The 14,096-nt window shown below is 44.1% G+C and overlaps 1 protein-coding gene across 1 annotated transcript in view; it reads left to right on the top strand.

Annotated features, from left to right (window-relative positions):
- TRIP13 (thyroid hormone receptor interactor 13) overlaps positions 1-14,096 on the top strand; it is a 42,259-nt gene that overhangs the window by 286 nt on the left and 27,877 nt on the right. The window contains exons 2-3 of the mRNA XM_018568865.1: positions 5,632-5,797; positions 13,138-13,267. Coding sequence (XP_018424367.1) covers positions 5,632-5,797; positions 13,138-13,267 — 296 coding nt within the window. The remainder of the gene's footprint in view (positions 1-5,631; positions 5,798-13,137; positions 13,268-14,096) is intronic.

Genomic DNA, 14,096 nt, shown 5'->3' on the forward strand with positions numbered 1-14,096 from the left:
GTGATGGACTACAATCTCAATACAAACTAGTAGTCCCATCACTGGAGCCATTTTTTAAAATTTATTTTATTTTTTAACCAATTAATCGAACTTAATAATCTGCTAATCGATTTTGAAAATAATCGTTAGCTGCAGCTCTTCCCAGCCAATCAGCAAGGAGCTGGCTTCCCGGGCCAATCAGGAAACTGGGAGGCCGGTCATTAGTCGCTGCCCCGCTTCCTGATTGCACGGCAGCTGACTCCATGTTCCCCTACGGCACTGCCAGTCAGAGGAAATCTTCCTCTGACCAGAAGTTCCAGTATTGGGGAAGGTATCAAGCATTTGGGCGAGTACAAGTACTTGCCCAAATACTCTGTATCTGTGCATCCCTAATCAAAACTGTATTGGTCTGTGCTAAATAGTGCTTCTCATTGGTCAGCGTGGTCCCCAGACCACGCTGACCAATGAGTGCTTGCAATTTGCGAGCGAAATTAAAAATGCATAGGGCAGGACAGTACACCTGTACCGGCGGAGGGTAAGGACTGTTTGCCGAAAGGTAAGTATAACCGGGGGGTGGGTTTTTTTTGGGAGAGACGGGGGCCAGATTTGATCGGGTAATTCCATTTTCCCATATTACCTGGGAAAGCGAACTTGCCCTTTAATGCACATTGTGCGTGTGGGAGAGTTCTGCTGCCTCGCTACTACAATATGGCACAGTGAAATGGCGGCAGCACTCAACGCGCACACACACAATGTCCTATGCGTGCGTTTATTTACATGCAGATGGCGGGGGCAGCGGGGTTGGTTTTCATTTATTTTTTACATTATCACTTTTTTTAAAAATATAATTAATTTTTAACTTTTTCATAACTTTTTTTATTTTTAACCCCCCCCACCTAATTTTATTCCTATCACAGCGCCACGGTCTCAGTGATAACAGAGCAGACGAAAAACGGACAGGCTCTATGGTGAGCTCGTGTTCCGTGGTCTCGGGTCCGTCAGAGGAGCGGGGGACCCCGAAAACCACAGGGGGGGCAGGGGTGCGGGGTGGACAGAATCGCCGATTCTCGTTTCATACAAGTGATCAGATCACTTGAAAATGAACATCACTGGAGCCATTTTTTAAAATTTATTTTATTTTTTAACCAATTAATCGAACTTAATAATCTGCTAATCGATTTTGAAAATAATCGTTAGCTGCATCTCTTCCCAGCCAATCAGCAAGGAGCTGGCTTACCGCGCCAAATCAGGAAACTGGGAGGCCGGTCATTAGTCGCTGCCCCGCTTCCTGATTGCACGGCAGCTGACTCCATGTTCCCCTACGGCACTGCCAGTCAGAGGAAATCTTCCTCTGACCAGAAGTTCCAGTATTGGGGAAGGTATCAAGCATTTGGGCGAGTACAAGTACTTGCCCAAATACTCTGTATCTGTGCATCCCTAATCAAAACTGTATTGGTCTGTGCTAAATAGTGCTTCTCATTGGTCAGCGTGGTCCCCAGACCACGCTGACCAATGAGTGCTTGCAATTTGCGAGCGAAATTAAAAATGCATAGGGCAGGACAGTACACCTGTACCGGCGGAGGGTAAGGACTGTTTGCCGAAAGGTAAGTATAACCGGGGGGTGGGTTTTTTTTGGGAGAGACGGGGGCCAGATTTGATCGGGTAATTCCATTTTCCCATATTACCTGGGAAAGCGAACTTGCCCTTTAATGCACATTGTGCGTGTGGGAGAGTTCTGCTGCCTCGCTACTACAATATGGCACAGTGAAATGGCGGCAGCACTCAACGCGCACACACACAATGTCCTATGCGTGCGTTTATTTACATGCAGATGGCGGGGGCAGCGGGGTTGGTTTTCATTTATTTTTTACATTATCACTTTTTTTAAAAATATAATTAATTTTTAACTTTTTCATAACTTTTTTTATTTTTAACCCCCCCCACCTAATTTTATTCCTATCACAGCGCCACGGTCTCAGTGATAACAGAGCAGACGAAAAACGGACAGGCTCTATGGTGAGCTCGTGTTCCGTGGTCTCGGGTCCGTCAGAGGAGCGGGGGACCCCGAAAACCACAGGGGGGGCAGGGGTGCGGGGTGGACAGAATCGCCGATTCTCGTTTCATACAAGTGATCAGATCACTTGAAAATGAGCGGCGGCTCCACACTGTACACTTAGCTCTGCTTGTCCGAAGCGGGGCTAAGTGTACAAAAAAACTACTCGCCCTGCGCTCTGCATGTCCCGGGTGTCGGGCGATAGGAATTCCACACCCCTGCATATGCAAAAACATTTACCAAACAGGTTATTACTTACCTCTGTCTCCGCCGTGTTCTCCCATCCGAAGATCTGAAGATTCTTGAATGGCCCCTAAGGATGATGGGGCAGGCGCAGTACAGATCTTCGGCTGGGAGAAGAGGAGAGACTCAGGGTAAGTCAACGCAGGCAGCGTGCACGAGCACAGACCCCGACGGACAAGAAGACACAGCAGTCAACACTGGATCAGAGACTGGCAAAGAAAAGAACGGCCCTTTTTACCACGTGTATTCAGGAGCTCAGCATCTTCAGCTTCTGGAATTGATTAGTTTGCTGCAGGTTGTTACTGTGATTAGCGGATCCTCTGCTGGTGGATTGTCCAAGCTTCGGTGAGCCATACACACGAGATACCGACTGAAGTTTACTGCCGAAAGACTTTTTGATAAAAGTAGACTCATACTGGGGGTTTGATACACAGATGTGGACACAATCTGCTCCATTTGTCACTAAATCTCCCTAGAAAAAAAATGCTTTCTGATGACCGGGGCGAAATTAGAGAAATTGTCACGGACAGATACGGAGCAGACACACAAAGCCGATGCTGGTCTTACCTATATCTTTAACGTAACAATAAACACACATTTAGAAATGTTTAGTAATGACAAGCTACACATACATACTTCTAGATAATTGCCGTCTGTGTTTTCTTTGCATTCCTTGTTTCTCTTTTCCCCAGTACTCTGACAGTGGCCATGTTTACTAAGGGCAGATTAATATATCTCCCTTTACTTCCTGGAACTCTGGCACACGTGTCTAGGTCATATGACCATGCACATCATCTCAGGGGAGGAAAACACCTTTCCTTGAGATCTCCTGAGATTACGGATGAGATTTCCCAGAAATGCCCTGCTGATGTGTCCTTCCCAAATGCAGCGCTTAGGCACATTGCATCACTAATGCCCACGAGGACCAGGAAGTGGGCATTTGTAATTATAAGTAAAATTATAAGTAAAAGAAAAATATATTTAATTAATGCAAGAGGATTTTATAATGTCATGCAGAGCTGAATGCTGAGGTGGTTTTTAGTGAAAGGAGGTAAAGGTCTGCTTTAAATGCTGTGCCATATATGTGGATATATTTGCAGGATGAACGGCCCTGTACATTATTATTATTATTTATTACCCTTCATCTGTGTCTTAGCTGTATTAAATGTGGCTCTGTCGCTCTTTGTGCTTGCCCCTAAAACCTTCTTCTACTGTCTTATACCGAGAGATACTCTGGCAAAGACTACTTGACTCAGGGGTGTGGACATTTTTTTAAAAACTACTTGTCCAAGGGCTAAAGCGGGGGCCACATCTACCTGTCCTTCATGACAATCTACTTGTCCCAATACATAAAAATTGTTTTATTAAAAACTAAGGATGCACCAATACCGTTTTTTCGGTATCGAGTACGAGTACCGATTTTTTTTTTTTGCTTTCGGATATCGCCGACAATGAGTATTAATACCGGTGCTTCCGCTGGCATGGAGCAGGCTTCCCTGGTAATCAGGAAGCCGGGCAGCGGGTAATGACATCCCTCCCAGGTTCCTGATTGCCACGGAAGCCGGCTCCATGTTGTTTGGCCTGCTTGATTGTGATTTTTCCGGGAAACCTGCTTCCCGGTCAATCAGGTCATTGCTCGCCACCCGGCTTCCTGATTGACCGGGAAGCCGGTTTCCCGGCCAATTACAATCAAGCAGGCCAAACAACATGGAGCCGGTTTCCGTGGCAATCAAGAACCTGGGTGGGAAACTGGCTCGATGCTGATTGGCCAGGAAGCCGGCTTTCCAGCCAATCAGCAAGGAGCCGGCTTCCCGGCCAATCAGAAAACCAGGAGGTGTGTCATTACTTGCCGCACGGCTTCCTGATTGCACGGGAAGCTGGCTCCATGTTCCCCTACGGCACTGCCAGTCAGAGGAAATTTTCATCTGACCGTAAGTTCCAATAACGGGGAAGGTATCTGAGCATTTGGGTGAGTACAAGTACTCACCCAAATACTCGGTATCGGTGCACCCCTAATCAAAACATATTTGACTGTACTAAATAGCGCTTCTCACTGGTCAGTCACAGTCAATGTGATCATAAACTTGACAGGAAAGTGAAGGTTAGAGAGTTGGAACCAGCTATTTTGAAACATGATGACTGTAAGTTCTTGAGGAACAATGTAAAGTATTACTTTGCTGAGCATTGTGTATTTGTTTGACCTGGATTCCTTATTGAAAAAAAGTTTGAGCGTTTAATACTACTTTAATAAATACCTGTAGAAGGTGGATAAGAAGTTAAACAGGCAATGAGGAAAGTTGGTTATTGCTCTTTTTGAGCCCTTTTATACCTTTTTGGGTTGTAGTAAAACCTATTTATAATGGACACTGTTCAATGTGTTATAGCATGTAAATTTTTATGTACTTAGTGTACCTCCTGACAAAACTTTTTTTTCTTTTGTTTTTATTATGGATAGAAACATTTTTATAGCTGTGTTAGTTCCTTTTTGGGGAGATTTCACCTCCCTTCCTATCCCAGAGATCACTGAGGCCAGGTTCACACTATTTTCCAGACCAGATCTACAACATGGTGCATTGCTTTTTGCCGCAATTTTACCTCGTTCTGGAGCTTTTTTCGTAGCTTAAATGGGCTTTTATGTGCGTTTGTGATGCATTTCCATGCCTTCCAGTGCATTCTAGACCAGTGAAAATGAGACGAGCAGTATTTTGTTTTTGTCTGGACCAGAACGGACTGCGCTGGTGTGAACAGAGCCCAGAAATGCCATACGAATACATTGGTATGCTTTTTTTTTGTCCGGGAACAAACTGTTTTAGTCCAGACATGGTGTGGACAAGCCATGAGACAGGATGTATATGGCCCTGTATGGGTTAAATAGTGCATTGAACACTCAGTGGAAGGTGAAGTTAATGAAGTACTGCATGCTGACTGGTTGGTGTAAGAGAGAGTATCCTTTTGCTGAAGGGAAGGGGACAATGCTTACCAAGTGCAAAGAGCATAGGAAATGTTATTTCACACAAAGGCTCCAGCACAGTTGGAAGGGAATTCGTATTTACATTGAACCGCTTTATACTGTATCTGATTGTCAAAGGTTTGTCCCTAGAAATGGTGTTATTTTGAGGGCTTCTCAGTTCATTATTCCTGTTTCATTTCTCATTGTTAACTTTGGGATTAGCAGCATTGCAAATACAAGTAAAACATTTTTCTAGTTTTTGTATAAAGTAAGAAAGAGAAACTGAAGTTAGAAAAAGAAAGCAGAACTCCAGCTCTATATTTGTGCCTTTCCTCATTGCCCTTCTTGCAATATCTGAACCATGATTTAGCCTTACAGGATTAACTTTTTTCTGATCAATTTTCAGCACAGCAAAAACTGAAGATATAAGAGCTCATGTTTTACAGCTGTTAAATAGACATTGCGTTGTGTTTGGCGATTATTCATGGACAGAGTTTGATGATGTGTTTTTAACGAAGAATGTAAATTCGGTGGCCATTGTAGATACAGCATTAAAAGTTAAAGACAGACAGGTAAGACTTATACATTACATTTTTATTAATGTGTTTTCATATTTATTGAGATTTCTGTAGTTTGAGTTTAAAGTCCAGTTGCAGGTTCTCCTCCCTAGAGTTCCAGTTTTTTTTAGTTTTTTTTTTTTTTACTCTTGCCTTTTCCAGAGTGCTGCGCTGACCTAATGACATCAGCTCTCAGGATGCCATAGTATTGACCCCTCCAGGTATGGGTCTTTGACACCCTGCATCCACAGTATGTCATCCATTGAAGGACAAGGCGATGGTTGGTCATATGCTTAGTTCCTCAGGAAGTGGAGGTGGCCTCAATCAGTAAAGTAGTTTTACACGGTTTGTGCAATTGCAGGGTTATTGGTAAGTATTCTAGTTAGATGCCATTGACTATAGCAAAAGTATTGTGCTGTTAATTTAGGTGTCATTGGCTAGGGTTTGGATAAAGGATTCCCATACACCAAAATAATTTTGTACCAGAGTTACTTTTAGAGATGCCTCCACCTATTCCCTGAGGAACGCATAAGTTAACTTTTATGTACAAAGAAATAGATCAAGGGTCAGAGTAGATCCACTTGTGCAAACTAATCTTTTTGGCTACAAGATAAATAAGTTACAACTCATAAAGATCCTGGAACCAGGGATGTCTAGTATGCCCAATATGCCCATTCTGGCGTTTAAAGGTAAGTACTGTGTTCCAAAATTGTTTGCTCTTGGGGCAGGCCCAGAATGTATGGTATAAGTCTGCATCTAATTGTCTACAATCTATACAGTGCGATGGAAGCGCAATGGAGGTGTTGCGTATATAGTCTACTGGGATTTTTAGGTACGGATACACACAAACGTGGTGTGTGTTTTTGTTTTTTTAGTTTTTTTTAAACATCATATAAAAGGACAGCGTTTACTTCCATGATGGTGAGGTGTGCTTAGCTAGAAAATGTACTTTTGATTTGTTTAGGTTGTTGGAGTAACCAGAGATTTGGCCAAATTTATCAATTATTATAAAATGTGGATAAGAGTGTTCAGGATGTGAGCTACATAAAAGTAGGTCATCTGCAAAGCCCTTTTTTTTCCTGTGCCTAAATATTGATATTTATTAACTAGGTATGCATGCCTAAGCATTGCTTTTTGCAGCTGAAGTTTGGTAAAAGTGTTTTTGAGCTTTCAGCATTATTTATAATAATGTGCCTCTAATGACGTGTGTGCTTTGTTTTCTGTGTTCTTGTTCGTAATAATCCTACCCTCATTGATGCCGAATACTCCATACAGAGCTGATCTTTCGGCACTGCAAGCAGGAGAGGCTACTGCTGCTATTGTGAAGGATTGTGACATTTGCCCTCCCCCTTCTGTCTCCTTGCCATTTTTTTTTTATGTCCTTTGACATAAAAACATATTGACTGAATGCAGTGAATGCAATACAAAAATAAATAGATATTCCATAGTAGGACCAATTGTAGGACACACTGCCTCAAAGCATGCAGAACAAACAAGGAATAGACAAAACCCATTTGACAAATCAGCCTTAATAAACAAAGGAACATTTAGAATCCTAATACATGACAATGAGAGAGTATAATAACCGAACAACACTTTGCATGCGGATCTATCAGGAACCCTGAGAAAATATATATAGCGCACTATAAGACATCCACCATGAACCGCAGCCTGTTGGGTATCTGAGAAACTGGGCCATCGCGCGTGTGTGCTCATGGACAGAAGTCAGGTAATAAGCAGAGTAGCAATTGTGTGTAAAATCTGCCCTTTTGGTGTTTCCTTTCAATATAATGTGTCAGCAGCAGTGAAACCAACATGGTATGTGACCTCCCCTATAGTTAGATACAATACAATCTCAAAACTGCATGTGCAATGTGTTGTGATCCAGATCATATGGGCAACTCCACAAATTCATCTCTATGAAAAAGAGAGAGAAAAAAAAAAGTCTCTTTTAACCTCCTGCCGTCCGCCCGTTAAGAAAAAACGGACGGACGGCGGACTCGCATCAGCGGGTTGCTGTCCCAAGACGGCATTTTTTTCCTGCTCGCGCGCGCCCACTAGCACGCGCCTCACGGGCAGGAAAGACCCGCTCGTTTTTACGGCTGTTTCACATACAACCGATCAGCGGCTCTATAGCCGGCGATCGGTTGTATGGCGCAATTTTGTAGCCCCCACCTGACCCCTCACCTTCAATCCCGGGATCCGCTACCCCATCTGCGGCCTGGGACCGGCTTGGGAGGGCGTCAGGAGGAGAAGGGATGGAGATCAGCTCCTTGCTGACCTCCCTCCGTGCTGTGAATGCAGAAGTGATGTGTATTACATCACTTCCGCATTCACCTGTCAGTCATCTGGCTGCTATAGCCAGAGAGAAGAAGCTGATGAAGCAGATTTTTGCTTCATCAGCTTCTTTTGGGGTCCCCAGGTGACATTAGGGGTCCTAGAGACCCCTAATGTCTCCATAAAGAGATATAGGGGATAGTATCCCCCCTATGTAATAGCAATAACAATAAGTGTAAAATATACCGTATTTTTCGCTCCATAAGACGCACTTTTTTACCCCCAAAAGGAGGGGGAAAATGTGCCTGCGTCTTATGGAGCGAATCCCGACGCCCGAGACATGCGGTTTCGGGCACCGGGCGAGTAGTAGGAGCCGCTGCTCGTTTAATACGAGTGATCTAATGAGATCACTCGTATTAAAGCCGTGCAGCGGCGACGATGGAGATAAGGTACATATAAACGTAAATGTGCATCAGATGTGTCAGCACGCAAAAACGACAATTGCGCTACACATGTTGCATATCGCTGTGAACGTCGGAGTGAGAGCAATCATTTTAGGGCCATCAATCACTGATAACACTAAACTGATGTGCGGTAAAAGCTTTCAAAGCGTTGACTATGGCCAATTTTGGGTAATGTAATTTTTTGAGGTTTCGCGCGCGTGCACAATTTTAAGGCTTGACATGTTTGGTGTCTTTTTACACGACGTGACCCCGTCTTTTATATTTTACCAAAAAATTGGGTAATAATAAATGTTTTAGTATTTAATATAAGGGAAAGTTTTCCTTTTAATATAGTAAAAATACAATTTTAGTGTGATATCCGTAGTGTTTCTGTGCAATAAATACACTCACCAGACTCCTTTGACCACTATAAATTGGTCAAACTGCACTCAGATTACAATCCTTAGCGAGCCATTCTCCCAAGACAGCAGATGGCAACCTCTTTTGTAGTCAACATCTCCTTTCAGTTGGTCGGCTCAAGTTGTACTAATTCCTGTCAATCCACCTTTCTCCTTGTAATTCATTCTGTGCCCCATGGAAAAAAATGTAGACGCCACATAGTGTGAAATCCTTGGAGGTTAATATTGGCCATTTTAACCTGGCCAATACAACGGGGAGGAAATTGGTGAATGGACGTTCACTGGTCCGGTCTGGTTACCGGATCGTAGAAATGATCTGTCAGCAGGCTCCCGGTGGCTAAAAGCTAGCAAGCAGTAGATATATGTAAAACCATTTTAAAGAATAAAATGGTTACCAAATAGGTTAAAACCTACCTCTGTCTACGCCACTCGCTCCCGGCTGTAAAATCCAGCTTCTCGAGCAGCCGTGCAGGAGGATGAGTGCGGGTGCATGCACAGTGGAGAACATCGGCAGGTTTAAGAGGGGGGATACAGTGGAAGTAGAATGCATATAGCTGATGGGCACCGTAGGACACAAGGAGTCAGTGTTGGATCATAGACCAGCACCAGCGCTGGAGGGACTCCTGAAAACTACTGGAAAGAAGATGATTGGATCAAGAGGCATCACTTAACCACTTGCTGACTCGGGTGTTCCTGTCCAGGCCAATTTTCAGTGTTCAGCGCTGCAGTACTTTGACATTTATTCCGTCAAGCAACGCTGTACTGAAATGAATGTTATACTATTTTTTTGGGGACACATAGAGCTTTCACCTCCTGGATTTTTCGTTTTTTACTATATAATGAAAAAAGTAGGGCTGTTACTGATTTAAAATTTTCGTGTTCGATTAATCGAAATTTTTTTTAATCGATTACGCACATACAGATCCAAATACATTGGCCTATACACATACAGCACATCAATGAAGTAATAAAATGAACTAGGATCACACTAATCCAGCACGTTATTAATCTCACGTGCCCCACTCAATATGGCCGCCGCTTGAGTGGGGCAACTCTGAAAAATAACGTGCTGGATTAGTGTGATCCTAGTTAATTTTATTACTTATTTGGTGTGCTGTATGTGTATAGGCCAATGCCTTGGCTGGCGCTCGTGCAGAACAAGTTTCTTGGGCAAACTCACCGGCCCAAGTGGCTCTGTCGGCTAACGAAGGGAAGGGGGGAGGAGTCAGTTGATGTCACGGACATCGACGTCACCGGACTCCTTCCCCCTTCCCTTCGTTAGCCGACTGAGCCACTTTGGGAAAGGGGGAGGAGTCCGGTGACATTGATGTCCATGACGTCACCGGAAGACCCGGAAGTTCAGCTTTAATGATTCGGTATATGTGGAAGAATATAATAAAGGACTTCTCTGTCACTCTTCCCCCTCACCATGTTATAGCTGGCAGGTCACACCAGTAAAAACATGATGTGAAGAAAGTTTTTGCTGTTTGGCTCATTGCTTCCTTCACTGTCAATCTGTCAAACTGAAAATTTTGAAAAAAAACCCTGTTCTCCCTACGTTATATTATAAAACATTAATTACACATTTTTGGTAAAATATAAAAGACGGGGTCACGTTGGGTAAATGGATGCCAAACATGTCAAGCTTTAAAATTGCGTGTGCCTGCGAAATCGCAAAAAAACTACCATACCCAAAATTGGCCATAGGCTTTAAACTCATCAGTTTAGTGTTATCAGTGATTGAAGGCCCTGGACTTATTGCTCCGGCGTTCACAGCAATATCTAACGTGTGGCGCAATGGGTACAATAGTCTTCGCACGTAGGCGCACTCAACGCATGTTTGCATGTGTATGTGGGGCGGGGGGCTTTAAAAAATGTGGGGGGACCCAATTTGCAGTGACAGGTCCTCTTTACGGAGACATCAGGGGTCTTTAAGACCCCTAATGTCACCTAGGGACCCCCAGAGAAGCTGATGAAGCAGAGACCTGCTTCACCAGCTTCTCTCCGGCTTCTGTACCGGAGAGTGACAGAGGAATGCGGAAGTGATGTAATATACATCACTTTCTGCATACCGACAGGAGGAGATCAAACGAAGATCGTGTACTGACCTCCGTTTGATCTCTGGTCACAGAGCTGCTGTGCTGGTCCTGGGAGCTGTCCCTTACACATAACACTCAGCTTCTGGGGTGCTCTGAGGAATGAGGGATATGACTCACCCCCACCCCTACTCTCTACTTGCCCAATCACAAAATGCCTTGCGGTTTACTGAAAGAATACAAGGCATTCTATGATTGGAGAAAGAGAAATCAGGGGTGTGGAAATTTAAAAAAAAAACGACTTGTCCAAGGACTAAAGCTGGGGCCTGATCTACTTGTCCCTCATGAAAATCTACTTGTCCTGATCGGTGGTGTGAGAATCTGTGTCTGCCCGGCCATCCACACGGTTTTGTGCGCGATTGCCGTGTGGTAACGGATCGCCCACTCCACTCACACAATGCCCCATGCATGCGTTTATTCGCATGCAGATGATAGGGATTGGTTTGAATTTTTTAGATTTTATTTAACTTTTTTTTTTTTGCTTTTGTAATATTTTTTTTTCATTTTATTTTTTTACTTTATCGCCTTTTTTTTCTATTTTTATGTATTTAAATTTTTTATTTTTTCCAATTTTATGTTTACATTTTTAAGTGTTATATATTTTATTTTTCACTTGACTTTATTGCTATCACACAAGGGTAACAAGCCCTTGTGTGATAGCTTTTGGAGGTGACAGGTTCTCTTTATTGACCCTGTCACCTCCAACACAGGAGTTCTAGCACAGCACTGTGCTATTTCTCCTGTGACAGGAAGGCTGCATTCCTGTGTCACTGCACACATGGAGCAGAGTAGAGAACCGTTCTTTGCCTTACTCCATGCTCTGGAAGACTACGGCAAAAAGGAAGCCCAGGTGCAGAGAGACAGGCAGCCGGGAGCAGTACACGGCCGGCCGCTGGAGATGGGGAGGGGGGGAGGGGAGGAGAAGAGAAGCGTGATTCAGGCAGGTTACAAGTGATTTTTGGACGGCTGCACAGCCGTTTAAAATCACTCGTACAAAACGGCTCCCACACTACATTTAGCAGTGCTGCTTGCCTGCAGCCGGGCTAAATGTAGAAAAAAACTACTCGCCCGAAACTGCCTGTCCCGGGCGTCGGGCGATAGGAATTCCACACCCCTGGAGATGTCACATTCCCACCCCCTCCTTCTTATCCAATAACAGAATGGCTTGTATTCTTTAAGAAAAATACAAGGCTTTTTGTGAATGGGCAAGTAGCGAGTAGATGTGGGGATGTGACGAACACTTTACTACTCGAGCTGCATCCCTCACTCCCCACAGCGCCCAGAAGCCGAGAGTTGTGCAGGATCCAGCACACTGCAAGGTAACATTTTTCCTTTTGTTCCATTAATTTGCCTCTTAGGTGCCAATGAATGGCTATGAGCTGCTTCAAGTTGCTTTTGCATTCACGCTGGCTGAAAATGGACTGCTTTCACAATGTGTTATAAGTCCAGCGTTGTGTTACTGTTTTATAGTGTTTTATTGAAGGATAATACATAGTAGTAGTTGGGGTGTATTTAAACAGATATGCCACAATGCCAGTTTTAAGTGAAGAGGAATATCTGCAACTTTTATGAAAAGGATACCTGGTGGTCATGCCACAAAGTCCCTTGTTCAGGCACATCTTAACAACAAAGGCACGGTCATAACAATAAACATTGTGCAGTCATGGCTGACCATCGTTACTATCAGTTAACCAGGTCAGAGAAAAGGGGTGGAGCTGAGGCTGGAGGAAGTGCCTGGTTCACACCTGGGCGTTTTACAGCGCATAGAGACGCGCTGTAAAACGCTCGGCATGTGAAAACCAATAATTGCCTATGGGCATGGTTCCCACCTGGGCGTAGTTCAGCGCGTAGGAACGCGCTGAAAAACGCCCTACGCCCAAAGAAGTACAGGAGCTTCTTTGGGGCGGTTTTTCCGCACGTATCCATTAGGATACAGCCGCATTGCCCCCGTAAACGCGCTTTTGTCGTGCGTTACTTTTACCGCAAACGCGCAAATTCCGTACGCCCAGGTGTGAACCCAGCGTTAGTAGATGCAAGGCTAGAGGAGATCACCAGCACTGAAATGCAAAAAGGGTGTATTTTATTCATTTTGATTAACCTTCTCTATTCATTTTTTGCAGCCTATTGATCTTAGCAAATGCCATCTATTTGTCAATGTTTTTCATTTAAATGAAGAAGGTCCCAGTTCAGAAAATCTGGAAGAAGAAAATGAGGACCTTGTGGCAGCAAACCACTGGATTTTGCCTTCTGGTGAGAGATCTGTATTAAAAATGCATTTTTATCAGATGTAGTTTCTGAGGTCCTGGTGCAGGAAAGATTAGTGGCCCCAGTATTTATCACAGCTGCTGGAAGCATCATGAGAACAAGCTTCAAAAGCAGTCCACTCCCAAATCCCTGTTTCAGGGCTGTTTTTATTAAAATCAATTCAGGTCAAACGCAGAAGATAATCCTTGCAGGGGTTTTCTGCATTCTTTTCCCAGTGCCAGAAAACACAAATACTTCACAAATACTTCACCAGACTCCTGTTTTGCACTTGCAGATCTGTTGTTCTGGCCTCTATCCTCAGGCTTTGGGTGGTATCCTGCACATAGTCTCACAAACACTATGCACATCTGGCAGCTCCTTATTCACTGGCTTCCACCTGTCTTCTATGTGTAGCCCTTCTGACTCCTGGGTGGAGACCCCCTCTGTTTCCCCTGGTTAGGACCGTCAACTCTAGTCTGCCTCCTAACCATAAGGGTTGTGCACAGCTTTACCATCAAGATGCTGGTTGGCAGCAAAACATGGCCCTGTGGTTGGAGGCTTCATCCCACCCAAGGCTCTACAAAGCCTCCACGGTCCACACCAAGATTTAACTGATCCTAGCAAAAACTGAAAAGCTTGTTTTCTCCCTATTAAACAAACATCCTGGAGCCTCTCACACTTTAGGGTGAGAACCTTAGGTGACACCAATGCCTCTCTACACTGCGCTATTCAGTCTCACACTAATGTGCACTCCAATAGCATATTTACGGTGTCACATGACACTGTCCTGTCACAGTAGTTATGAGGTTGCTCTCTGAGAATTAACACAAAGCTC

The sequence above is a fragment of the Nanorana parkeri genome, unplaced genomic scaffold (assembly GCF_000935625.1).
Source record: "Nanorana parkeri isolate BGI_ZX_2015 unplaced genomic scaffold, ASM93562v1 scaffold1255, whole genome shotgun sequence".
Classification (NCBI taxonomy): Eukaryota; Metazoa; Chordata; class Amphibia; order Anura; family Dicroglossidae; genus Nanorana; species Nanorana parkeri.